General features: G+C 41.1%; 2 protein-coding genes across 3 annotated transcripts in view; one reads left to right on the top strand and one right to left on the bottom strand.

The window, feature by feature from the left end:
• The first annotated feature begins 6,317 nt into the window (after nucleotides 1-6,317).
• tmem125a (transmembrane protein 125a) lies at nucleotides 6,318-17,676 on the top strand. 2 transcript variants are annotated; one of them, XM_078258484.1, is made up of 3 exons: nucleotides 6,318-6,568; nucleotides 10,669-11,572; nucleotides 15,435-17,676. In XM_078258484.1, exon 3 carries the CDS (start codon nucleotides 15,893-15,895, stop codon nucleotides 16,589-16,591), a length of 699 nt encoding a protein of 232 aa, XP_078114610.1. In that variant the 5' UTR covers nucleotides 6,318-6,568; nucleotides 10,669-11,572; nucleotides 15,435-15,892; the 3' UTR covers nucleotides 16,592-17,676. The 2 variants fall into 2 exon arrangements, with proteins under 2 accessions (XP_078114610.1, XP_078114611.1); XM_078258485.1 differs by lacking the exon at nucleotides 10,669-11,572.
• Nucleotides 17,677-20,048: 2,372 nt separating this feature from the next.
• The window catches only part of ap1m3 (adaptor related protein complex 1 subunit mu 3), a 30,796-nt gene continuing 23,533 nt past the window's right edge, over nucleotides 20,049-27,311 (bottom strand). Inside the window, exons 10-12 of the mRNA XM_078258483.1 lie at nucleotides 26,308-26,433; nucleotides 25,777-25,852; nucleotides 20,049-21,740 (exon numbers count right to left, since the gene is read on the bottom strand). Coding sequence (XP_078114609.1) covers nucleotides 21,718-21,740; nucleotides 25,777-25,852; nucleotides 26,308-26,433 — 225 coding nt within the window. The 3' untranslated portion in view covers nucleotides 20,049-21,717. The remainder of the gene's footprint in view (nucleotides 21,741-25,776; nucleotides 25,853-26,307; nucleotides 26,434-27,311) is intronic.

Genomic DNA, 27,311 nt, shown 5'->3' with positions numbered 1-27,311 from the left:
TGGCTTCATACTGTAGCAAATCAAAGCTTGGTAGGTCACCAAAAGGCTAGTCTTGCATTGCCAGACCTATCTCCTAGACCACACAACATTCCGGGATAGGAGAAAAACATGCGCCAAGCGCTGGATGCAGGTACGGTGCCTCTGCAAAATAGCCTCAGGAAGGAACTTGTTTTGGTGGAACATGTTCACGTAGGGGGGCGAGCTCTGGAATAAAATGGCTGCCGAGTATGTAATGAGAATTTTGCTTAAAAAAAAGAAGAAGATGAATATTATTTGATTGTCGGTTCTAGCTTGGAGGATGTTTCCCGAATCGACCAGAGTTTGGAATGCCAACACAAAGAAAACAGAAGGTGAGGGACATCCGGCGGAACTTCCAGCAGCAACGGAACAATCCCGTAAATGAAACGTCGTTGATACAGACTACCAAAAGGCGAACAGCTTTGCGACATTGGAAGGAACATGCAGTAATCAATATAATGTGCAAAACTTATGATGAATGTGTGTGTCGCCTAACCAGTGATACGTTGCTGTGTGAGAAGCATTTTTTTTGAGAAAACGTGACCTTTTCGCAAGTTAATTTCACTTTGTATGAAATATACTGCTGTGAAAATACATCAGTAACATTTTGCTTCCCCCTGACATTTCAGCTTCCCTCTTTGGGGCCATTTGATGGCAGCCACTTTAAATTCATTCATTGTTGATATTTGGCTTATTTCTGTAGGGGAGGAGGGGGGGCACATAATTCAAATGGGAAGAAAATGTTATTCTTTTAAAAATCACAAAAATAAACAAATACGTCAGCTGCTAATGTAACCAAACGATAGGCCGTTTTTGTTATTGTTTTTTTTGGGGAACAGCACATTTAAAAAAAATAGTTTAGGTTTACCTTAGCTTGCCTGACACTTCACAAGTTAACACTAACTCATGCTTTGTTGCTACATCAGTCTTCAGAGCTTCCTCAAAATTAGACATTCAGTCAGCACATGCAGTACCAGGGGGCAGTGAACTGTCATCTGAGACAGACTGAGAGACCAAAGGCCACGATATACTAAGAATTATTTTGTACAACCACATCAGAAGGCATCAGAAGTGTGTATTGGTGAAGAGCCTGCCGTCATTTAGAGGGGCGAGATGCACATTTTCAGGCAGTCTCTCCTGGAAAATATGTATAGTGTTGCACTTGTTTGTACAAACAAACAGTGACAGAAATGTGTAAAGAATGAAAAAAGGAAGCTAGTGTTGGAAAATTCTGAGACATGTTCGTTGAATCTCTGAGGAAGGAGAGGCTTGGGTCCAATGAAGAATTAAGAAAAGATTTAATAAATCAAAATGATATGAATGACATGACAAAACAATAAAACACAAAAACACTGAAAACACTGCCAGCAGTGGACTGCAAAAACATGCCTCCCCTTCGGGAGTCACATTTTTACAGCCCTGACACACATCAGAATTATATTCCTTTGGAATTGTGGGCAGTTCCTTGAATAAAAACTCTCCCAAGATAAGGACACGCCTCTGAATTCTCAGGTTTGCTCCAGGTCAAGATGAAAGGTTTGTAACTTGTGAATGTCAATTCTATTCAATCTTACAGAGATAAACATTTATATTGTCTTAATCTAGCTCAACACAGCAGGATCCCAAAAGGCTGGGACAGAAGTTACCCTTCCTGTGGGGACAATAAGTTTCCTCTTGTATGCTAAAAGACAGACATGATCTAAGGGACCGTTCGGTATTTATGGAATGGACCACCGGAGGAAAATAGGGGAGGGTCATGTCTTTTTATTCTTTGCTGAGGGGAGGGTTATCCAACATTTTTCAGTCCAGAGGGGGGTCACCCAACTTTTGTATTCATGAAACAGCAAAATTTCAAAGTGGCTTGTTTGGTGCATATTTTTCCATGTATCTCCATGTAGCTCTCTCAGTCTCTGCCCTCCTTCGCTACCAGATGGGTCTGACCCATGAGTTTGCTGTGGGGCAGGGCATAGACATATGGGGCAGGGGGAGCTGCCCCCTGGTGGCTGAAACGGTTTAAAAAATGAGTGGAATAATTCTGGCATGATCAGATATTTTATAAATATCTTAAATAACACAAAACAACTAAATGGTGGTAGGTAATACATCAGATTTCATATACTGCTTTAGTAAAAAAAAATATTACCTGGCTGACGATGGGAGCAGCAGGACGCAAAAAACGAAAATTACTGTTGTACTATGTCTGGACATCTTACCGTGCCAAGGTTGCAATAAAGGTTTCCTAAATGCCACATTTAGGGAGAGTCATGTCTTTTTTGGCTAAAGGTCCCAAAACTCCTCCTTAAATAAATAACGAACAGTCCCTAATTATTCTTCAGAGCGCTTGGGTTGGTGTGAGGCAGTCAAATGTTGACTAAGTCTAGTTGACATTGATACCATCCTTTCCCCCCAGCTGCAGTGTACATAGAATACATTTTTAAACTGAAAGTATATTGTTTCTCAAACTTCACCAAATGTTTTAACTTTTTAAACTCAACACTAGAGAGAGAAGTTCAAAACCTACTTACTTTCTCACCTCCACACTCCCAGCCAATTACCACTTGAAGTTGGACTGAATGTTGGGATGTTAGTTTTGGAAAATTAAAGAAATTGCTGCAAGCAGCTCCCCCAATTCCAATTTGCCTGGGGTTTAAAACTGTGTTCTACCATTGAACAAGCAGTTCTGTTGGAGTATAGAGCACCAGATGGAGCTGTCCGTTGTCACAAATGAATTACCTCACTTGACACACTGTGTAGGATGAGCTTTTTACAAAACTCACAGTCCAGCCCATGCCTAAATGGCTGTTCTTTCAAATAATTTCTTTCACAGCTACACTGTATCAAAGACAGAAAACATATAAATAAAAGTATAGGGGACAAGCTGAGGATGGTATGAGGCTAAACTAAAATACTGTATTCATGTGAGCATGATGATCACTTCATCCTACTGGCAATGTTAGAGCCTTGTTCCTTCTTTTCATTTTTTTTTTGGAATAAAACATATTTGAAATTACTCTACAGGTTAAAACACTAGAAGCATAAAATGTCTTTTTTTTTTTTACATTAATGTATTTTAGTTATGGTGCATCTCTAAACTACAGAGGAGGTAAAAAGATGTGAGGTACTCTTGGTACAGCCAAACAAAATCAATCAATAACAGCCAATGTGTCAGAGGTGCCATGATCGATGTGTAACTCCACAGGGAGGCTATTTATTAGAAGGCACAAATAACTGTCAAGGCAGTTCTTCTCTGAAAAGTTGAAAATTGTTTGTGTCTGCTAGACAAATTGGTGTTCATATATCTATAATGTAGAAATAAAAACATATAGAGTTATTGCATCCACCTACAGTCTGACATTCACACTCTCACATATTCACAATATTGTATCCATCAAAACAAAACTACACTGATCACTTGTAAGCTGTGGTCTATAAATAAGCTGTCTCTGTCTGCACACTCCATTCTGTGGTAGCACCATAATGTGAAAGTGACTAACTGTGAATGAAGCACTTGATCTAATTTTGGATCGTGGCCCATGGTGAGGATGAAAATATCAAACAAATCGAAAGAAGTGGTGGAGGAGGAAGCCTGCTAAAAGGAGGACAATTCTGAATATGATCCAGATTCTTAAGAATCAACTGATGAAGAGACACATGCCAACACTATATCTATCCATCTATATAGAGCCAACAGGATGGGTTCAACCAAAAATTTGGATCAACAAAGAAATCATCAGAAACTACTAATATTTAGATAAGTATTTTTGTTATGCAAAAACACCAACTATTTCCTCATTCCAGCTTCTCAGCTGTAAAGATTTGCTGCCTTTCTTTGTCTTATGTGATCGTAAACAAAATACGTTTTGGTATGGGAAAGTTGGTCAGACAACAGGGGCTTTCCGACCGGAGGGATTTTTGCAGTTCTTAGAACCAAACGTTCCTAGAACACTTTTTTCGTCATGTTCCGACAGGAAATATTTGGGGATTTTTATGTTAGGTGTACTTGATTGGTCGAATTTATAAGTCACGCCCACTGCCAACTCGGAACTTGCAGACAGAGCAACAACGGGACATTTTTAACAATTTTCTTATTCATCATTAAATTCACTTCTGACAACGTTTTAGAAATTAACTGTTTAGATTTCGAATATAGGCAGTCTTGCGAAAATTGATGCCGAATTGACAATTTGCTTCAAAGTTTTTGGAGTTCAGAAGCTCCATGAAGTGAGGCGACAGCCAGCAAGCGCCTGCCCTGGCTTCTAGCTCGTCGCTCGGCCAGTCATGCTCAGACACCTCGCTGTAAGCAGGAGGTCTCTCAGACCGTTCTCGTAAATAAGAGGCTTTTATTTCGCCGTTGACGGTTCATTTGTTTAAATATCACAACACATGTCCATCATAAGATTAAAGGGAACCTGTGGTTAACTGTCTTTTCTGAGTTAAACTCCACAAGCGTGTCCTGCGGCTCGCCAGCCGTCACACACACACACACACACACACACACACGTCCACAACGCAGCAGGCAGAGGCGGGGTCTGTTCCGAGTATAATATGTGTTGAGCAAAACATTACGTGAATTACTACGAGAATGGACGTGCGTTTAATATAGGAAAAGTGCACAAGTATTAGCATCATTTGTTGTTGTATGTGGCGCTAAGGTCTAGTGACGATGCTATAAAGACCGTTGCCGTGCCAAAAAAGATTTTGGGGGAGAGTAGTTCTTAGAACTGCTTAGAAGTGTACTTTTCCTCTAAAAAGTACAAGTACTATCCGATCGGAAAGCAACTATAGCAACCCATTTGATGGCATCACCTAGGGCTTATGGAAATAGTGATTTGTTTGTTTGCAATGCCTCACCGCAGTGAATCAGGTACTTCCCGCATTTTGGTTACATAAGTTTATGGGGAAGTTAGCCTGCTACTTTGGTCACAGCTCTATGCAATGGAAACGGTACCCATTAAAATGGTGCCCACCCTGAACATCCTGCTATGTTGATTGCGTTGGTCAATTTGAATGGGAATGTCAGTTCTCTCATTCAAACACGTTATTATAGTAGGAATAAAGTTGGCTTGAAATACAATTAGTTTATAATATGTAACTTATTTCTTAACAAGTTACTAGGCTGGTCAGTTTTGGGTAGAAACACATGTTGAACACATATAGCCTTCCAGATTGGAAGATATGAATATCACAAATAAAGCTGACAAAACAAACTCTGCAGTTCAAAGTCAGTGTCAAACTGCTCAGAAAAAAAAGAGATTTTAACATTTACAACTGGCCACACTCCATCTGTTGAAGAAGATAATGTGATGTAATCAAAAGCCCCAGAACAGCAAGCCTACTGTGGACCTTAATGTGCTGAGATTGTTCCCAAGGTCAAGAATAAACTTTAAATCTTACAATCACAAATCATGTTTATGTACCCATGAAGTGACAAATAGCAGAAAAACAATATAAGGTCACCACATGCAATGACCGTACTGCTAATCAGTTATGACTTTATCAATATCATATCAATCAGTAGTAGAAGAAGAAGACATACTTTATTCATCTTGCAAGGGGACATTACATTTTTTCACACTGTTGTTACAGCTAGCCTGTGTGTGTGTGTGTGTGTGTGTGTGTGTGTGTGTGTGTGTGTGTGTGTGTGTGTGTGTGTGTGTGTGTGTGTGTGTGTCCACATGCTATGGACCTATACATGCACAAAATGACTGCACTGAACAGTAGTTCAGTCAGAGGTCAGTGCCTTGCTCAAGGGCACATTGGCAGTGTCCAGGAGGTGAACTGGCAACTCTCCAGTTACTAGTCCACACTCCTTAGGCTACTTGGTCCATTTTGACCCACTAAAGGTACATATACTTAACTTGAAGTCCGATAATTAGCCCTAGGGGGTACATATGTGAATTGTACCTTGGGGGACAGAAATGGACTCCTGCTGTACCCCTATTTCTGAGAGTGTACGGGGACTGCCAAGTCCCCACGGACTGAACTAGGCCTACTTATTGATGAGCTTTGCACAGGGACAAAATGCATTTTTTTTTCCTTCTTCGAGACTGGATGCCTTAAACCACTTCTACTCTAAGAAAAAACAACCCTCCAGCTCATCGGCTGATATCACAATCATAGCGTGGCTTTTATTTAGCCTTTTAGAGCTGTCACACCCCGTGTCATGTGCTGCGGTTCCCCACGGAGACCCACGGCGGTGCGGAGGTCGACGATCCACCGACTCTCTGTCCCCTCCCATCGGCGTCCCCTGCTGCCGTGCGCGGCCACACCTGCACTAATCGGGGAAAGTCCGACCGGTGGAGAGGCAGAGAGACAGAAAGGCTTCAGAGAAGCGGGGGCAGGAAGCGGAGCACCTTCAGCAGCTCCCATCGCATTACTCTGGACACTTTGATCCGAAAAGGAATAAGGCATGAAGGCGTGCGATGATTGGTGGTAGGCTACTGAGACTTTGCAACCGTGGAGGACACAGCTGGAAAATTTGGATTAAAGACGAAATAGACAGGCACGATTCGGAAAAGAAGACACCGAGTGTGAGCAGCTGAGCGCACAGGTAAGACAGGCTTCTGATAAAGGCAGGAACTGCCCCGTTACAACTTTTTCTGATCAAACACCTTTTCCTTTTATTTAGCCTATTGTTGTTTTTCATTTTAAATGCAGCGCATTATTGTGTAGATGTGATACATTCTCCACGCGTACCTTATTCCCCAATTTAAACAACAATAATACAAATAATAAACAATAGGCTATTAGATAACATAATGGTAATTATTTTTTTTATTTATTTACTGTTGCTAAAAACGTACATGTGTTAATTACAGCCCCAGTATAGCATGGGTTGTTTCCATTTCGTTGTTCTTTCATCTTTTGTAATCAAAGGCAAAAGGTTAAAATGTGTATTATGTTTTAATAGGCAGATCATTTCGTTGTATAATTATTTTTACGTTGTACGATTAGTTTTCTTGTGATGTGTTATTTAATTGTAGTTAATTTTACCTTACTTACCCCATCCCACTTCATACATCTGCAAAGTCATGCAAAGTTTTGACATGAAAATCAACCTCTGTTGTTTGTGAGGTCTTGCTGCAAGGCTCATACAATGAAATTGTCAAACACAAAAGCCATATTGTGTAATAGATTAATGTAATTAATTACTTTAATTTTGAATTTTCAAAAGAGTCATGAAAAATAAAATCTGGGTTATGTTGAAACCTTTTCCCCAGTAGCAGCAATGTAATGTATGTGTGTTCTGGACTTACCCAAATTATTGAATTGCCAATATAATTTCCATTAAAAACCAAGGAAGCAAAACATGTTGACATTGTATCTCACCCTAACCTTTGCACCAACGGGATGGCCCACAGTTATCAAGTGCAAATGATAGTGTGTAGCACTGTAGATAATCAATTCATAGGGCTACTGTCACAAGGTCACAGGCTGTGTTGAACGGTGGAAAAATCATAAACCACAGAGAGAGGAAATTTTGTCGATGCTGTATTCAAGTTATTGCCATTGGAACGGATCAATGCTCTCTCCATGCATGAACCCCTGTGCCACTTTGCTCGTATAGATCTGTTGTAACTAATCTACCGACCGAAGATGAATCATGACATGCCATCTTAAGTAGGTTACATGCTGCCACTCCCTCACTACACCAAATATACTTTAAAGACTTAAAAACAAGTCAGGCTGAAAACAACATGTGATAGTCCTCATTAGGAAAGAGCCTGGAGTCAACAAAGAGCGCTGGATGAAAGAACAGGAGGATGAAAACAACGTGAGTCGGTGAGTGTCTGTCGATGACCGGGCAAAGTGGAGGAGTTATATGAGAGCTCTATAGGTTAGGTGTGTGTGTGTGTGTGTGTGTGTGTGTGTGTGTGTGTGTGTGTGTGTGTGTGTGTGTGTGTGTGTGTGTGTGTGTGTGTGTGTGTGTGTGTGTGTTTGACATGGAGGCCAGACAAAGAGTAGAGAGTAGGACAGGATCTTAAATATCCCCGAGAGGTGTTTAGTTTCCTAGTCAGCAGATACAGAGTCAGGCATGTAGTGTGTTGTCGACAGCAGCTGTACCGACTGTTCACCTCTGTCCCTGAGCAAATAATGTATCCACCTATAACAAGCCTAATCAATCCAACCAATTCAATACAGTGAGAGTTGGTGAAGGATTACATAGACATTTTTGAGTTGAGAAAAGTCATTCTCTCTCTCAAAGTGCTAATCATAACTTGAAGCTACTCTATGCAAAATCATTCTTGACGAGCTTTGTGAGGCTGTCCTGTGCTAAATGCTAAAATTGGTATGCTAACATGCATTTATAAAGCAATCCTGATGTTCAGCAGGTATAACATGTTCACTATCTTAATTTAGCTTGTGAGCATGCTAACATTTGCTAATTAACACTAAAGACAAAGTACAGATGAGGTTGATAAGAAATTCTTAAGTTTTGCTAGTATTCGTCTGCACTATTTCTTAGCCAGGACTAGTTGCTAGGCAACCAGGACGTTCTAGACCACGTAAAAGTCTGGCACATAGCCCCCAATGGGGAATTGTTTTTACATCTTGGTGTTTGTACCGATTAAACAAATTAAATATAAAGTGTTAATTAGTGAGCTTTAGAGGTGCTGGTGGGCAGATTTTGTTACCTGAACAGTCTCAAGCTAGCTGTTTCCCAGTCTTTATGTTTAGCTAAGATAATCGACCGCTGGCTCTAGCTTCTAGCTTCTAGCTTTAGCGTACAGACATAAAAGTGGTATCAATCTTTTCATCCAACTCTCGTCCAGAAAGCAAATATGTTTTTTTTTTGGTGACCAAAAGTATTACAAATCATCCTGTGGGTAACATGAATGTCTGTACACAATTGCATGGCAATCCGAAATAGTTCAGATATTTTAAGTAAAACCACAACAACCTCATGGTGCCACTAGAGAAAAAAACATGATCAGTACTAGTCAGTAGGTGTCGTTCTCTGGGGAACATGAATGTCTGTACACAATTTCATGTCAATCCATGCTGCTAATAATACCAAACCACCAGTTTCTCAACCTAAATCATAAGGTGCTGCAGCAGTAAAGAGACGTCATTTCAGGTAGTCAACAAATATGATAGACAGCCAGACATCGAGCCAGCCATCTCATTCATTACAATGATTATCACTATAGCCGATATCAAATTAGAATATGCTGAATATCACCTCTGAACCCACAAGAGGATGGGAAGAGGGTTTAAAAAAACTGACTGAAGAGAAAAGACTGAAGGCAGCTTCCTTCCCATCGTCAGTAGGAGTGAAGCAGAAGGGGACCAGCATGTTAATTGGTGATTTGATTAGCGTTTTAATATTGCAGCTGTGCATGACGGGCGAGAGCAACTGGCTGCCCAGAAGTTTTTTTTTTTTTTTTTTTAGATAATCAATAGTCACTCCTCCAATGCAGGGGACGACACACCTTAGTCATTATGCATGTCACTCAGTTATAATTTCCTTCAACTTCTAAAAAAAGAAATAATGATTTCTTCGCTCTAGTTGGACTATTTGACAGAAACAGAAATATTCAACCCATTTTGAGTTGGGCCCAGCTTTTAAGGGCCTTATTTGACTCATAGTAAAGGGGCTGAATGGGGCCCGCAGCCTGTGCTACACTGAACTAGACTGGGCTGGGCTACATTTTTGTCAACAGCAGTGTGCACCACCACTGAGAGGAGGAAGCTCCATTTCAAAAAGGTGAAATGCCATTTTAGATAACAGATTGAAAATGTTTTCTGTGCACTTTCATGAATCATGTTTTGATTGTCTGCGCATATTGTTAATGCGTGTTTGTGCTGGGGGTTAACAATACTGAGTAATTATATAGGTTGATGAATGGGTGGATTTCTAATGTTGGGAATGATGGAGGGGTATTTACTTTATTTTAAGTGGGAATAAGGGGATAATGTCAGGCAGCATTACCTGGAGCCAGAGGGGGCTCTGTGGCAAAGTAATAATCCCCCCCGACCCTATTTAGCATCTCTCTCTGCGACACCAAAACACCAGAGCAGACAGCAGACAGGAGAGAGATAGGTTGGCCAGATGATGGAGCATTGGGGGTGAGACAGAGGAGGAGAGAGATAGAACAAAGTAAGGAAGGTGTGGATAGGGAGATAAGAAAGGATCTGAGATAAAACAGATGGAAATGAGTGTGTATGTGTGTTTGTGTATGGATAAGATGTCAGGAGGTGGTGCCATAAGCTGAAAAAAGATCTCTCTCAGAAAGGATGGAATTACACCATCTGAGACGAGCCAGAAAGTGAGAGGGAGATGGGAGGGGTCTGTTTAAAGTCTCCAAAAAATGTCTGGCTTATAACTTTGACACCACATGTCAATGTCCGTTAAAATTAAGAGTCTACAGCCAAGCTAGTGTGCAGCAAGCTAACTTGCTCACAATGACAATGCTAGTGCAATGACAACGCTTACCTTGATAACCATTTTAGTTTAGCGTGTTAGCATGCATACTTATAAGCACAAAACACAAATCAAAGATTTGAACAAAGCAATGCAAAGTGGCTGTTGGAGGGGTGTACGCTGTAAATCATCAGCAGAACAAGGGAGGACTAAATAGGTAAGCCCCGCTAAGCTGTGTATTTGCAGCTGATGCAAAGGTCTTTCTTTCTCTCTTTCTGTCTTAGGCTTTCCCTTGTGATCCCTGACAGAGCGAGGACAGTGACACTGACTCAGCCATTGTCTTCTCGCCGTTTCCGGACAGAGTGAGGCTCCCTGGGTGCCTCTGAAGTCCATTGTGATTGTAGTGAAGAAAGAAAGATCCAGCTTGTTTGCATAAAGACCAATTCAGCATCATTTCCCTTTGTCAGCCACATTTGCAACCCCAAGAACAGCAGTGAAGTCTCAGCACTATCCCTAGCCCCGAGCCTATCCCTCCATCCTCAGCCCCCTCTCCTCTGACCACCTTATCCCTATCCCACTCCCTCAGCCCCTTCCCTCTCTCCAGCCCCGGCGTCAGCCTCGCTTTTGCCCCATTCGGAGTCCCAGATGACAGTTCAGGAACATCCATTACCCTCCTACTTCATACAAGCCTTCTTTCCTCTCCTTCCAGCCCCCGTGGCACTTGGCACCAATGCCCATCACATAGACAGATGGAGCCAACCCTGACCCCTGTCCTCGCCCGTGGGGACGCCAAGAGAATCAACGCCTGACTAAAGGAGAGGGGGTGTGTGTGTGAGTGTGCGTGGGGGGCGACAGGAAGGAGATAGGAGAGTATTTTTACGTCACCACGGCAACACATCGCCCAATCTCCAGTGGACTCCCTTTCAGCACAACCCGAGGCCCTTGCATAAAAACTCACACAGCAGGAAATTCAGGAGCAGAACCCCCGGTTACTCCACTTTCGCTGGATATTGTTGCTGTCCTCTAACCTACTCTGCTGACCGGCATTCTGATTAGCATATAATGCCAGACTACCAATTTTAAAAGAACCACACATTAAAAATAAAATGAGACACTAATGGCCGGCGAAATGAATTCAGCGGGCTGACATAACAGAGGGGGGAATTCCGGAGTCCCAAAGCTTCCCAGGTAATTGGAGTGCAGTATAGTGTTTTTTACTCCAATGCACAGCTCCTCTGTTGACCTTGCAGGCTGAAAATCTAGAGGGGGCAGAAAGAGAAAGATGTCCAAGGTTTACGCTTATCGTTGGGATTTTTCATCAGTACTCTCAGTATATTAGCATTACAGAGAATGTTTGGATCGTCAGCGTGTCTTCAGTCATTTTAGTTTCAACTGCAGGGCTGAGCGTCCAGGATACATTTATTGTTCTTGTCAATTAAAAGCAACCCATTTAGAATTTTTTTCAGATACAGTATCTGTTTCAAATAAATTGTTATAATGATCACTGGTGCAGCTCTCTATAACCTCCGTGAGATACTTCAGACAGTGAAATACGCTGATATGACTGTTGGTTTTTGATGAGCTGTCATATTGTCCTTATGATTTTGCAGAAGTTTGAATTGTAAATCCCAAACTCCCTTATTTGGCCAAATGAAAGGATATAGTGAATTTTCTATAAAGCTGTTTTCCGTCTTATTTATTTTTACAGACGGATACAGTAGCACATCGGCGGATTTTATAAATATGCAAAGAGCATTGTGGGAGTTGTGTAAAAATTCACAGCATAGGTGTGAAGATTCATCATTAGACATAATTTACATGAGGTTTTTAGTGCACGTGTAGAGGATTGAGAGGTTTAATTCCTGACTAAAGGCTTTAAAGTGTATGTAACAATCGTGTAGATTTCTTGTAAGATGGGTCTTATAACATTTTGCCTGTGATCTGTTTCACACTGTAGAATATCAATCTGAGACAGGTCAGGTTGTGCTTTGAATGCATAGTGAATTGCAGTGCTACAATGTAAATGGAGAAATATACTTTATACAGCTCCACAAGATCTTCATCTTTGAGTACCACAAACTTTTTGGTTTATTATGGGAGGTTTTGTGAAAGTCTTTTCTTTTTTTTTCCTTCATCATCTCCAGATCGTCCGTTTCACAGTGCAGTCTGGGACCACCATTTTGGATTCACGGCCAAAGATTTCACAAGGTTTCTCTCACGATTGTCAATCCAAAATTGCAGCATTTAAAGGGGCCTTTAGCGACTTTAATTCCAGATGACAAGAACGCTGTGGTACCTTGAAAAAACTAAGTCATGTGTAGTTGTGTAAATTGTTTGTACCTCTTACCTGTTTTCTTTCACTTTAAAGGAGGCCAGTGGAGAGTGAAGTGGTGAGTCAGGGCTTTTGTAAAGATATTTATGAGGCCAATATGACACGGCTTATATGACTAGAAGTCTAGAGGTCATATAAGTGATAAAACAGCAAAGGCAGACACGGTGCAGCAGTTGTGTGTGTGTACGTGTCTATGTGGATCAAAGTGTGAGAAGCACAACATGAGTAAGATATACTCGTGTCGTTAAGGGTTCAGTTTCATATTATGATCTTTGTTGCGTGCCATCGCTTCTCGCTGTATCACACGGTTATGTCCCTGCTACTGTGAGCTTTCTACTGAAACAGAAAATAACCTTTCATAAACTTGTACTGTATGATGGCAGGTGATATTTTCAAACCTTTAATAAGACAAAGAGGTGGATAGTGGTGGAGTATCACATATATTGTTTTTGTCACCTTAACACCTTTGGCGCCTCAACCTCAGGCACACAAACACACAAAAGCACATACAGACACACAACTCATTTACTGTGCTATTTCTGTGGTGCTACCTGTCAGTGACACTGAGCTCAAACCAGCTGGGATTAATTAGTGACTCAAAACACACACACACACACACACACACACACACACACACACACACACACACACACACACACACCTTCATCTCGGTTTAACTGTGTTAACTATACACAAGCCAATCATAAGAGAATTAATATACATGCACTTCACCTTTTTCTAGTCATTTACAACTGTTCCTTCTTGAAAACACACACACACACACACACACACACACACACACACACACACACACACATATGTGCTATCATCCATCAGATACAGGATGTGAAAAGCTTCCAGAACAGCATGTTGCCAATAAGCACCCCTCCTTCTCTGCTGTAATTACCTCACTCTTCATTTCACACCTTGTGTATACACTTCATATCTCCCCGTGTCACAGTGTTACTTCTCTGCCTCAGAACAAGGCGATACCTGTCCACGCTAATAAGAAATGTGATCTGGCATTTAGTTTATAGTCTTTTGTACACAAGTTGAAGCAACCTAATAGAAATGTGTTTCTGTTGCTGCAATTGAACTGCTTTCTAGAGGTGCCACAGGTTTCAAAAAGAAATAAAAAAAGAAAAAGGACAAGATTTCCTAGTCTAAATGTGAGATCATGTTCTGCTTGTTCGGATTGGCATCTTTAAATTTGCAGAACAGTATTTGTGTTAGCGATATCCACTGCCGATATGAGGACAAGCTGACCTGTCAGCCTGTGTTGGGGGCGCGTGGGCTTGTGCCGCATGCCCTGCTGACTTTGATAGAAATAAAGCCGCTGACAGGTTTTAAAAGACAAGCTTTCGGGAAGCCATAACCTTGAGGATGTTTGTTTGTTTGTGTGTGTGTGTGTGTGTGTGTGTGTGTGTGTGTGTGTGTGTGTGTGTGTGTGTGTGTGTGTGTGTGTGTGTGTGTGTGTGCTGTGTATCTTTACATGATTGTGCTATGGGGGGGTGATGAGATTACAGTAAATATGCTGAGGTAAAGTAAAGAGAGGGAATACAACAGAATATATTAGAAAATAATGATATTGTCAGGTATTAGGACTCTTTAACAGACATAACAGTTCAGTATAGACAGCAATGCGCACATTAGGGAGAAAAGAAGATTAACTGGGCTCAAGGTACTGGAGAGTGCGTGTGTGCGTGTGCGTGTGCGCGTGTGTATGGGCATTGTTTATTCTATCGGCAGCTGATGCTTGTTTTATACAGCCATCTCTGTGTCGGCAACTCATTAGTAAAGTGATAATGAGAGATAGAAATTTTTTTTACTTTATCAAAACTGTGTGTGTGTGTGTGTGTGTGTGTGCGTGTGCATCTGTGGTTTGATGGGTTTTTATCCATCACATACTTTGAATTGTAAAGAGTAAGTTTCTACCAAGCAGAATAGTATCGTTTCACTGACTACTTTCAAATATCTCACTACGCCCAGCATCACTGTTGGGTGTGCAAAGGTGTGCTGAACAAACTCTGGACGTTAGCACATCCAGAAATGTTAAGCTGGTGTCAAGTTACTCTTTAAATTCGGCTTGCACAGATCAGATCTTTCAAGGTTTGAAATACAAACAGATGTTAAACCTGCATTTCTTCTTTTCAGAGAACACTTGAACGGTCAGAACAAAGAGGGTTCAAAGTCCACATTTTAGTGCTCATCTAAAACCAGTCTCTGTGTACCTTGATGCAACTGAGCTTGTTAAGAAATCCCTAAACTCTGCATTGTGCTGGGATTAGGAATGATGGATGGGCAACCTGCATCTCTTTACTGTGCTGTCATTTATGGTCTGGTTAGGAACAAAATATATGACCCAGCACATAATATGACACACAGAACAACAGCAAGCTTGTTTTCCAAGTGTAATTATATGTGATCGCTTTAGCATTGTTTAAAAGCTTTACATCCTCTTGTTATATTTCTTGGTAGAATTTTCAATGAGTTGCAACACCAGCATGTTCATACACTGGACAAATTATTATGGATTTGTGAAGAGCACTGAGCTAAACAACCTATCTCAGACATATCTCTTATGAATAAGCAAAGAACCACAGCTACCAGTGGCAGAGGGGGAACCCATGAGCAAATAATCCTACACTGTTTTATACATTTAGAAAGTGGAATTAAACACTGTACAAATCCTGATACATCTACATCTGTCCTTTTCAGGTGACGGCTGCCGCCCTGCAAAACCAGATTGGAAATTCTGTGGATATTTGGATTCTTTGCTTTGGATATTGAAGCTGTAAGGATGATTTGGATTTACCTCTGTATCCAGTTAGCATGAGCTATACACATTTTCATTCACACAGGACCAAGATACCTAAACTGTTGTGGAACCTTTGAGTCGAGGCCACAGCGGATACAACTACAATACACTGAGCTCAGTCAAGTGTTTTGGTACATTTTGTGTATTGCATTCACTTCCTCTGCATATTTGCCGCCAACTCGAGCCACCTTTAAGATTATAAGGATAATATACGTAGCAACCCTATAAAACTGAAGTTTTCTGCTGCTCCTGATAAAAGTATGGCTGAATGAAATAAGGACCGAAAGCATTATTTGGTGGATTCTGTTTTCTATGTTGTGGTGGTGGCCTTATTCAGCAGACTGGGAGTGGCATCAGGATGCCTGAACTGGACAACTTTGCCCCCCTGAGGGGTCAGAGAGGTCCCGAGCTGAGCTTAAATGGTCCAGCAGACCCACTTCAGATTCAGCACAGCATCCTGGAAGAGCAGGTGGAGCTGTGGTGGTTCAGAGATCCTGGGAAGTCTCTGCTCTGCTACTGCGTGGCTGTACTTCTAATTGTGGGCTGCGGGCTGGGTGGCGTCGGCCTTCTCTCCACCACCACCAGCGTCTCGAGCGAATGGCGGCTGGGCGCAGGCACGGCCCTTTGCCTGCTAGCCCTGGGGGTCCTGCTCAAACAACTGCTCAGCTCGGCTGTGCAGGACATGAATTGCGTTCGAAGCCGACAGCGGATCAACATGCTAAAAAGTGGTGGTTTGTCAGACGTCCTTGTGGTTTTGATTACAGGGCTGTCATTGTTGATTTGTGGAGGGGTTCTACTATACCTGGCCCTGGCTAATCACATGCCGAAGCCTGGCCAAGCCCTTAATGACATGTACATCTCTGGAGTGGTTTTGCTAGCTGGAGGGGGGGCTGCAGTGGTGGGCGTTGGGATATACTCGTTTGCGGTCATCCTGCTTGAGAGGACAAGGCATGGACGACGGTTGGTAGACCGGGTTTTGAATATCTTCACTGTTTCTGGACACATGGACCGCCAGGCCCGCAGAGAGACTACCTCCAGTCTGGCTAATCTCATATGAGAAGTAACCACACTAAGACTGTGTATTGTAGCCCCTTGCTCTTCATGTCAGAACATTTAGCCTCCACTAAGTTAGAGCTTTATGTCCAAATATCACAAGAAATCTGTTTAGAACAAGATTCATCCCTTACATGCTTCAGCTTTGTCACTAGCTGATTAGACTGCGTTTGAGGCCAAACGAGCTGAAGTTGTAATATCTGCTTGGTGAAGATGTCCACAATAAGCACACAAAGCAGGGATGAAAGGATTGAAGTAACATACTAAATAATTACATTTGCTTTATATAAACCGCTTCTTCACAAATGGTGTTTGTATGAAAAGTTGTAAGACTACACAGATGAAGTCGACACAGGGGAGTGATTAGAGGGGTCATTTACAAATTGGACTGTCTCACATTCAAGATAATGTAATCACGTATCCTGTAAAAGTGTCCTTGGGCCACACATTTTACCACTACCTGCTCAATTATTGTAAGATGATATGAATATGAGCACCAGCTGAAAGGTTAAAATGTAAATGGAAGATACAGAATGAGTGAAAGATGGGACAACAAAAATATGAAAAGAAAAACTACTTTAAAAATGTTCTTTGTGTTTCACGCACCACCCTCACTCTGTCCATGTTCATGTAAAGATATGGAAATATGCAAATTTGAGGGATTTGAGGATGGTCAGTACCTCAGTGATGCTAAACTCCAGCTATTTGGAATAACTTCTCCCTGTGATCTATTTTTTTTCCTCAGTTCAATAATAATTTACCATAATACATGGAGTAGGGCTTGGGTGTTTGTGATGGACCTGGTCGGAACTTCACTGTAACATTTGGCTGCCTACACATGATACTAGACAACATGATTGTCGGAGAATTATATCACAGCACTTAAGAATGTATGGATAATTTGTGTTTTTGAGCATCAACCCATTATTGTCTTGACTGTTAGTCTTGCAGCGCTTTGTTTTCCTTAAACCTGCTTTAATCTATATTTTTGATATAACACTAAATGAAATGACTCTGTATGATGTAAAATTGTCATTCATTGTGCTAAAGACATGGAGATTCACAAATCGCTGCAGCTCTACTGACTTTCTTAGCTCATTGTTCATATTATATGGAGTCTCATTCTCATCAATCCTTGTTTCCTTGCAAACATTTTCAGCCATGAAGCTCTGATAAGCCTCACTGTACAGTAAACCACATACAGTAGGCTACCCACCTCCAACTGGCAAACAAAAGCTACTTTGGCTGTCGAACTAGATAGCATCTTGCTAGCTAAAGGTATTTTCCTGAGGAGTTGGTGGATACCAAATCAGCGCATAAGAGACTATAAATAGCTGCTGGACTTACAATCATCAGAAGCCGAACTCTATATAAATACCAATGTATCTGCTGAATGTCTAAGTAGACAATTGCAGAGATCCATAAAGACTGTGAGGACAATGTCATTGTCAACTCTTATTTCAAAAAGAGGTGTTTTTGGCATTTTTGAAAGACAAAGAGTATTTGGTCCAAACCACACTGTTATCCCGAAGTAGTTGACTTTACTAGAAATTCACGTTGCCTTAAACTGTCTTAAGTTTTTACACAAGGTGAAACTTAACAGGTCAAGTTGTATTAACACAGAGTGACAAATCAAGTTTACATGAGTAGTCATTACTAAAAATCATTAGTAAAAATAAATTATTTGTGTCTAAAATAAGTGAGGATCACGCAAGGCTTGTATCATGTGCATGCGCCAACAGTTTCGTTGTCATTACTTAAAATTCCTCATGGGGGTGACAGAAACTACGCACTATATTTAAACAAATATGAAACATTAGGCTACTTGTCACTAGCCTACTAAAGAAATCATTCATGTAAACATTGTTCATTTTCCTTTATGACAGTATGACTTTAAGAACAACATATTCAAGATAATTGTTCAAATAAAACAGGAGGAAAACGATACTAATTTTTCTAGGTATTGTATTGTGTGGCTCAGATAACCTGCCGTTATCATTCCTCACAAAGCAGAGAAGGATAAATAACTGTTGGGGGGGAACCAGTGAAATTAAATCTATTACATCCACATGGCCTGTCATAGAATTTCAATGCACTTGCGAAAGTTTGACCTGAGTTGTCAATATGCTTCATCATCTTTCACTAGATTATGGGAATTTCCAGTACGCTGACATTGCTGAATTGCTATCATTGAGTCTCATTTGTTATCAGAAGGGTTGAAACATACACTTACTACAAAGCAAAACAAGCTCTCACTATTAAGAAAAAACACACTGTGCACAGTGGAAAATGAAGGTCATGCATGTTTGTCAAATGTTTCCAAAGGCTCTGAGAGTAATTTCTCACATTGCCTTATGGAAAACCTTAGAAAACGTCCTGCATTGTGTCTCATTTGTGTGTGTGTGTGTGTGTGTGTGTGTGTGTGTGTGTGTGTGTGAGAGAGTGTGAGAGAGAGAGTCAGTCACGCCTCTTTATCTGTCTGCATATACGCACAGCCTATTGCCTTGAGACAAAAGGGGTCACACAGTTAAACATTGTTGGAGTGATGACGGACAGCAAACTGATAGCACAATGCACAAGGCAGCGGCCTGTAGGGGCTGGTATAGACTAGCACCACTCTCTCTCTCTCTCTCTCACACACACACACACACACACACACACACAGCAAGGTTCACGCTACTTTTCTACAAAACACAGAAATCCAGTAATCCCTACTTGCATGCATCTGTCTTTTGACCCACAGCATAAAGTACTGTAGAAAAGGCAGGTTGTGTATTGATGCATGGCAGCATGAAGAGAGGAGCAAAGCGAAGAGGGAAGCAGCTGTGATACTGTGGAGAGAGGACAGAGTGAGAGGAGAGGATTCACAGCTTTTCTGTCAGGCCAAGACAGAGAATATATTTGAACACAAACTATTTAAACCAGACAAAAATGTGTTCAGCTATAACTTACTGCAAGTCCAAATGAAAATTGTATATATTTTCCCCAAATGTTTATCTTTAGTATCTGAAGTGTGTTCAAAATGTATTGTGTAATCTGTATCTCAGAATAATTGTAATGGGTTTTGGCATTTCTAATGTTCTATGTCAAAGCTCAGTTTAGTTTGGCTGTCACTTATCTGCTACAGGTTTTGGTCTCTGTAAATTCATAAACTTTCACTTTTTAGGTGGGCGGGTCATAGGGGTGGATGGGTGGGTCATAAAGCTCAGGGCTTTTTAAGCCAGGAAGAGGAGCTTGTTGTCCCAGGGAAAACAAAAGAGCCAGGAAACACGTGTTCATGTCCCAGGAGTACTACTTAAGGGGACCGGTGTTTTAATCCAAACCACCTCAACTTGCCCAAACTTATCACCGATGGTCACCTCACGGTGCTCTGTAGCCAGCTGACAGTCACATTTTGTCAGCTAAACTAAAAAAAAAAAACAGTCATCTTAGAAACAAGAAATACAAATAGTATTCCAAAACAAGATACAAAAAATGTTTATTTCCAAATATATCCCTTTGCTTCCCATTGACAAATAGTAGTGGATAAATAAATGCAAATACATGATAACACACAAACACACTTATTAACAATCCTCATTGGTATCAGAAAACGGTTCCCCACACAAGATAATGGAATGATTGTAATATATTATAATTGTACTTAACAGCAGAGATGCAATAAATCAACACAGGACTCTCTTCTTTGCTGTTGGCAGTGCAGCTGAACTGATGTGGTGCAATGCATGCACAACAGAGGGAGTAAAACACACCACAAACTGCTTTGAAGAAGTGCATGGGCCTGCAGAGGTCGACATATAAAACAGATAAAGAGTCATGGAAAAACAATTACCTCAACATATTGTCGATATTCTCAGATTCTGCAAAGGAATACCTTCAGGTTATTTTACCTTTGTCCTGCCCCCCTCCCATCAACCTCCGTTTTGTCCAAACATTTTCCACAGGGGACTAACTAGTACAGTATAAACAACAGATATAAATATGACAAAAAAATCTACAGCATGCTCATTCCTTCAGTCTCTGCCTCACAGGTGCAAGCAGATTTCAAGCACAAGGACAAGGTTACAAGCCCCATGAGAGCACGTTAATGGTATTATGTTACACTGCCAACGCCTCAGACCATATTGTGCCATATTAATCATTGATCTGGTCGCTGGTGTTAGTTTCAGTGCACTGGGGATTATCTTCACAGTGCTCAAGGCGATGATACATAGGCAATTCTTTTAAGGCATTGAATATATGATATAAAAGTCCCAAAAAACATATGCCTTTGAGAAGGATGGAGATTAACAACAACACAAATGTATGTATAAATGTACTGTATATGGATCATAAAGTGGTTATTAAGGACAAAACAAATGAGGAATAAAAACCCTTACAGTTAAAAATGCTAACAGGTGTACCAAGATATGGTCTAGTGGTTAACATCCTGCATGGAGCAACAACTTTCTCTACAGAAAAGAATAACATCTGATGGAGTACATGGCACACTTTTCATTAAGAAAAATCACCCATCTGCAATATTCCAGCCCTTTGAGAAATAAAACTTATCTCAATTACCCATCACAATTACTGTGTATTGGCACTATTTTTTGGGTTTGCATGTTATACAGTAAAAGCTACATGTTTCAGTGGACAAGCCAAGATAATGCTCCAAATTCTATATTTTAAAATGTTTCTAAATGTTCTCTTTTCTGAGGAAAATGTGGTTAGAAATAATGTATTTTCCCCAAATTGTGCTCTAAATTAGCATTAAGGGGTTTCACATTAAAAGTGAGGAGATGAGAGCTTGCCAGAACCAGACAGTGTCACAAAGTTATCAGTTCATTATTCCCATATTAAAACGTTTTGCTGGAGTCCTGAGGAGCCCTTAAAAAAAAAAAAAAAAATTCACAGGTCAGAGGTGATGCAACAGCCTTTCCCGTCTTGAGTTGAGAAAGTCTTATAGGAAGGGATGACATCTCCTTTCCGTTCAGGGTGGGAAACTAATTTCATGTGTCCTCATGCACTTGTCCTCTGCTGTCCATTGCAGACGGGGCCCAGCCAGAGAAACAGAGAGAGGAGAGGAGAGAAGAGAGGAAGACAGACAGAGGGAGAAAATATCCATTCGTCTAGCAGCATCTGTGCCCTTTACTGTGTCCGGAGCTGGTAATCTGCCAAGAAATGTAACAGCAGAGCATTAACACAGCTTTCTTCCCCTCATCACTCCTGCACATCACATCATTGCCAATATGAGCCCCATTAAATCCCTAAACAAGATTTGCACGAATACTGGCTGTCGCTGCGTTCTACTAAATCACATTACCAACATTTAACACATGCCTTTCTTAGATAGATATTTAATACCCCATGTCTAGACTAGACTGAAATAGAGTGTGTTAAAATCACATTTATTATTATACTGTAAATATTGGCAATATCTTACTCTTCAATTGGCAAAATCAAGATTTACTGAGTTATAATGTTGTGTATCTAGGACTGTCTAATAAAAAGATAACACTACATGGCCTAAAGTATGAGGTCACCAGTGTCCACATATGTGTGTGTACTTTTGGTGTGGGGCTGTTTTTTATGGTTTGAAGTAGACACCTTATGTTCCAATGACAGATATTAATACTACAGCACACAATGATATTTTAGACAAAAGTGTATTTCCAACTTTGTGGTTTTGGGAAGACATTTATTTTCTGTTCTGGGTTCTGGTCCAGAGGTAAGAAAACCTCAACTGCAACATCCATGGTTTAAAAAAAAAACAAAAAAACATGTTCAATAATCACATATATGTGTGTGTAATAATTGGATGACCAAACACCTCAGGCCATGAAGATTGCTATTTGAAGTTGCATTACTTCAATGAATGAACCAATACAAAAGTAATTTCATTATAAGCTTCCGGTCCAATGTCCACACACAACATACTTGCACTTCAAGTTATAAATGTAGCCACAATCCAAAAATTGCATGTTATATAGATACCATTTTATACACTTTGATGCTTACAAACTGTGCTTATTAATTTTAGGACATCTGTGAAACAGCATCAACAATCAGCGGTCACTTGACAGCCAGTTTCAAAGCTCAAGCTGCAGTGTGATGCTGCCCGATCATAATCTGACCACTGACAGTCTGATAGTCGTGAAATTACTGCTGTACGGCTGTTAAATGCCGGTTCATCACTCATTAATAAGTCAGCACAGTCAGTCTACAGTATCAGGGTATTGTTTAATCAGTGTGAGTGTGTGTGCATGTAGTGCCGAGTGAAATGCGATCAGCACTGTCTTCTCTGCTTCTCCCTCCGCATGTTGCTGATGGTAACAATAAGAGAAAGGTGATAGCGTTCTCTCCAGTTCCCCCAACTTCATCACTGTTCTGTTCTTTCTCTCACTCTTACTCATCCCCTGTCCTCCTCCTCCTGCTCCTCTTCTCTCTCTCTTGCTTCCTTGCTGATGTTACAGCAAGGCGATAGTGAACTTGGCTTTCGCTGAGTGCCACCCTGGGAGCTTCCTGGCACTTTGTGGCATTATTCAACCTCCAGCAGCCCCTGACTCGTACCTGACACATCCAGGTAATGGAAATGAAGGATGTTATAGAGTCAGGTTTATCTCTCGGGCAGATATGAAACTTAAGGATTTCTGGCAATGGTCCAGTGGATGTATTTGACTTCCATCTCCATATTATTTCCATTTGCCCCCCCCCCCCCATTATAACTAGTGAGCTAGTAAGTAGGATTTTGCTGCATTCTCATCAATATACTGTTGCTTTAATGTGGAAATATGCAATTGTGCGATATGTCCACAAATCAACTGTGTTTAAGGTAGAAAAGTAGCTACTTCATCATGTTTTCCAGGTAAAATCTCAAGTTCAAAGCTCACTAACTTTTGAAACCTCTCTTGGTGTCACACATGAGTTTGACAGATGTAGATTCAGAAGAGTTCATTCCCAGGGCACAGCCTGAATCTACAGAACCCAGGCACCAGCTTCACTAAACAAACTTGACTGCAGTGGCTCAGCTTTACCGTAGCCCTGTTAAAAAAAATGGACAACTGAGAAAGAAAGAACTTTACGCCACAAGCTAGCAGGCTTGTAACGTGTCTATCCTTGGCATCATGTATGGTGTCATTCTAAGCCCCTTAGGTCATGGCTCATGATGATAGAGCCAGGTAATGGATATGATGGATGTTATACAGCTGGGTTCACTCCTAGGCCACACACTGAACAGTACTGCAGAAAGACTGATCCTTACACTGCTCTCGCAAGGAAAACATCATATTTAACCTCGGGGTAACCTCCGATTTGCTAATGGCTATGGACAAAAAAACATCCTGTTTTTAGGGAACATGAACTTAAATTATAAATAAAAAAAACGGAAAAAGCAAAACAGCAAAACTGGAGTTCAGTTATATTGTTATGTGATATTTTGAACTTCAATGTGTGACGGCCCCCAGAGTCCTGTTGCCTTGGTACGATGGCTGGATCTCACTTCCCTTATTTGATAGCTCCTCGGTCCTCGGCTGAACTGGAAGTTGTTCTGGCCCCCCTTCGTGAAGGCCGTCTCCAAGCTCTTATTCCTGCCCCAAGGAGAGATCTCCGAGGAGATATGAACAAGGATACACGGAGCAGCCTTCCTGGAAGCACCTGAAAGCCGCTGCCCCCCTCCGCTCCCACGAATTAACGTGACGCTTCAGAGGAAAGCACGCCTGATCCCTCTAAAAACACATTTCCTCGTTTTCCTCTCCTCGCACGTCTTCCTTGCGTCTCTCCCACGTTTCCTCGGTGGGACGGACTAAGGAAGGGAGGCAAGTGGAGGAGCCGGGGATGCACCCTGCGGGCCCTATTTTAATGATCTAAGCGCACGCCGTGAAGCGCATGGCGCAGGTGCGTTTAGGGAGTGTCCAAATCCACTTTTGCTAGTTTGATGGCGGAAAAAAGGCTCTGTGCGCCAGGCGCATGGTTCAACAGGGTTGTACTTAGTGTCTTCATTAATCATAGGTGTGTTTTGGGCGTAACATGCAATAAACCAATCAGTCTCTCATCTCCTATTCCCTTTAAAAGCCAGGCACATTTGTACCTTGGCGCATTGCTATTATGATGGCGGATTTGCACTGTAATATTTTTATATGTAATCTTTTGCATGTTTGTGTGCTGCTGCGCTTCCTTGTGTGTGTGTGTGTAACAAGCATAGTGTGCGCGCGCTGTGCATAAGCCTAGGCGCATTTTACTAATGCGCTGTTAAAATAACAATGAAATGCTGCACTATGGACTTTAGACCAGGTTTTTGTTGGTCAATGGCACAATCACTTCCCACTGCCTCAAGATAGCAATACGCCAAGAATTCACTTGAACACACCTCCCTGTAAGACCAGCACGCCCATGGGCACAAAGATGGGCGGAGGTGCATTTGCTATTTAAATGACGTGAGCGTTGAATGGTTTTAAAATAGCAAAGACACTTGCATCGGGCTGTGCGCCACGCTGTGCGCCACGCTGTGCAGGTCCTTTGCTAGGTGAAGCGGAGGTGTGATTGAGCTGAGGTGTGATTGCTCCGATTGCCCTAACGGGGAACACCTGGCCAGTGTTCCTGTGTGATTTCAGCCTGCCTGCCCAGACGCCAGTGTGTCAGTCTCCTCGCCTTTCACCAAGCTGTTGTTACTGTACCTTTTTTGTTTTACACTGGCAACATGCACCTCACAGTTACCACTGCATTCATGCACCCTCAGACAACACTGATTCTGACTTAGTTATGCTTTGTAATTTACTTCAATACTTTTCAGTTTTTTATTGCTCAGTTTGGTGTGCATCTACCTCCTTCGTTGCGGCCACGTAAAAAAGTGCTTCGTTTTTTATTTTTTATTTTGCTCAGCAAATCTGAACAAATCACAGTCACACAGTTGTGATGAGGCCGAGGAGTTGATTTTTTAAGTGGTTAAACTCCTTTGTTTTATTGAAAACTTTTATTTTGGTTGTTGATAATTTTGAAATATGGATGCAACAGTCACTACAGGCTGCCACCTTCGCACCATAATCCCTGACCTCATGCTACCTTACATAACAAAATATCTCAATGAGTTCCACATGGTTTTGTGATTAAAAATTTGGTAAAAAGCGGGTTGAGGTGTCAGAATCTGTTGTGTGTGTGTGTGTGTGTGTGTGTGTGTGTGGGGGGGGGGAGGTTATGGGTGTTAGTTCTCACCTCCACTTTGTGTGATGTAGCGCACCCATGGTAACGCCTGGTAACCGCTCTTCTCTATGATCTTAAGGTAACGCACCTAGGGAACACAGACAGGTTGAAAATAGTTAGTTCACTCATTCAGGCACAAACACACACCAACATCTACTTTATATAGTCTGTATGCTTCAGTGTGTTCATGTCAGCCCACTTAAACCGTCTTTGTCCATAGAAAACCATGTATCTCCAAATTAGGTGATTATGAATTTATCAGATAAATTGAATGACTAAATGTTCCTTTATGGGTTGAGAAAATGTTCCTAAAAATAATAAACAGGTAAAAAAACAACAACATTTGATTATCTAAAAAATGCATTTTACAAAATGTAACTGTGTGCTGCTTTTCTTAACTAATGAAAGGCTTTGTTTCAGAGATACATGGTTTTTACAGGATAGTGACACATTGTAAAACAGGAAGCACCTTAGGCTTTTTATACTCAGGTGGTGATCATTTATATTTTATATTGTGTAATGGGTGTTAATAAAGGGTCCAACCTGAATCCCAGACACAGTGAAATAAGGGATCTCAAAGTTAACTGTGATTGGTCTCTTTGCTTCCAGCTCATCACTATCCACACTGGGTAGCCCAAAATGCGCCCGCATCATGTACTCCTTACCACCCTACACATGCAAAAACAAAAAAGAGAAGAGGACCACAAAGCTGTTACTGCATCTGGTGAAACAGAGAACATTCAGAGTGATGTTGCTCACATGTAACTGTTTAGTTGGTTTGATGAGTTCTGTTCCCAGGAGTCTGGCTTTAATTAATAAAGTTATGTCAGAAAACAAAACAAACTTTATATTCATGGCAACGTGAGACAACTCCCATGTCACATCAAGGTGAATTCAGACATCATGTTATGGGATTTAGCATCTGCTAGACATATCTAGGCTATGAACACAATATTCAGGTTAATCATTCTTCACACCAGGCATTGTGTAACACATTGTCCGAACACTGAGTCTGTTAGTTTGCTCTTTGGTTTTACTTGCTGAAAATCAGTTGCCATTTGGACTTCAAAGCCCTTGAAACTTTGGTTTCAAATCACAATTTCTCTATAACATTTAAGAGTTATGACTAAATAACCAACAATCAAAGTTAATCTATTTAATCAGGACTGTGTGGATGTGTTCTTATCAGTTTTGATTGACAGTAGCCTGGCAACAAAGAGATTTTTGTCAAATGTTGTATGCTGTCGTTTGTGACATCACCTTTCCCCCCCCACCCACTTCAAACCAGCAAGAAGAGCTCAGACGAAAACACAAATACAGAAACTTTCTCCTTGGATATAACCAAAACTGTTCTCTGGCAGATAACTGCATTATTCCTCTTGCCATTATACAGCTGCTGTGAAAAACCTTATTATCATTATCCGTGCCTACAGCTGATAAGAAAATATTTCTTTTGTGCATAATATAATCGTTAAAATAAATGAGAAATCTGTGAAAGATGCACATATTCATGCTTATAAAATAGCTGATGGCAAATTGACTCATTT

Source organism: Sander vitreus, chromosome 9 (genome assembly GCF_031162955.1).
Source record: "Sander vitreus isolate 19-12246 chromosome 9, sanVit1, whole genome shotgun sequence".
NCBI classification, from domain to species: Eukaryota; Metazoa; Chordata; class Actinopteri; order Perciformes; family Percidae; genus Sander; species Sander vitreus.
The sequence above is the reverse complement of the archived record's forward strand: the minus strand, read 5'-3'. Positions and strand labels throughout refer to the sequence as shown.

What these genes read in the sequence shown, in the direction of transcription:
- tmem125a (XM_078258485.1), top strand. Translation starts at nt 15,893, where the DNA reads ATGCCTGAACTGGACAACTTTGCCCCCCTGAGGGGTCAGAGAGGTCCC.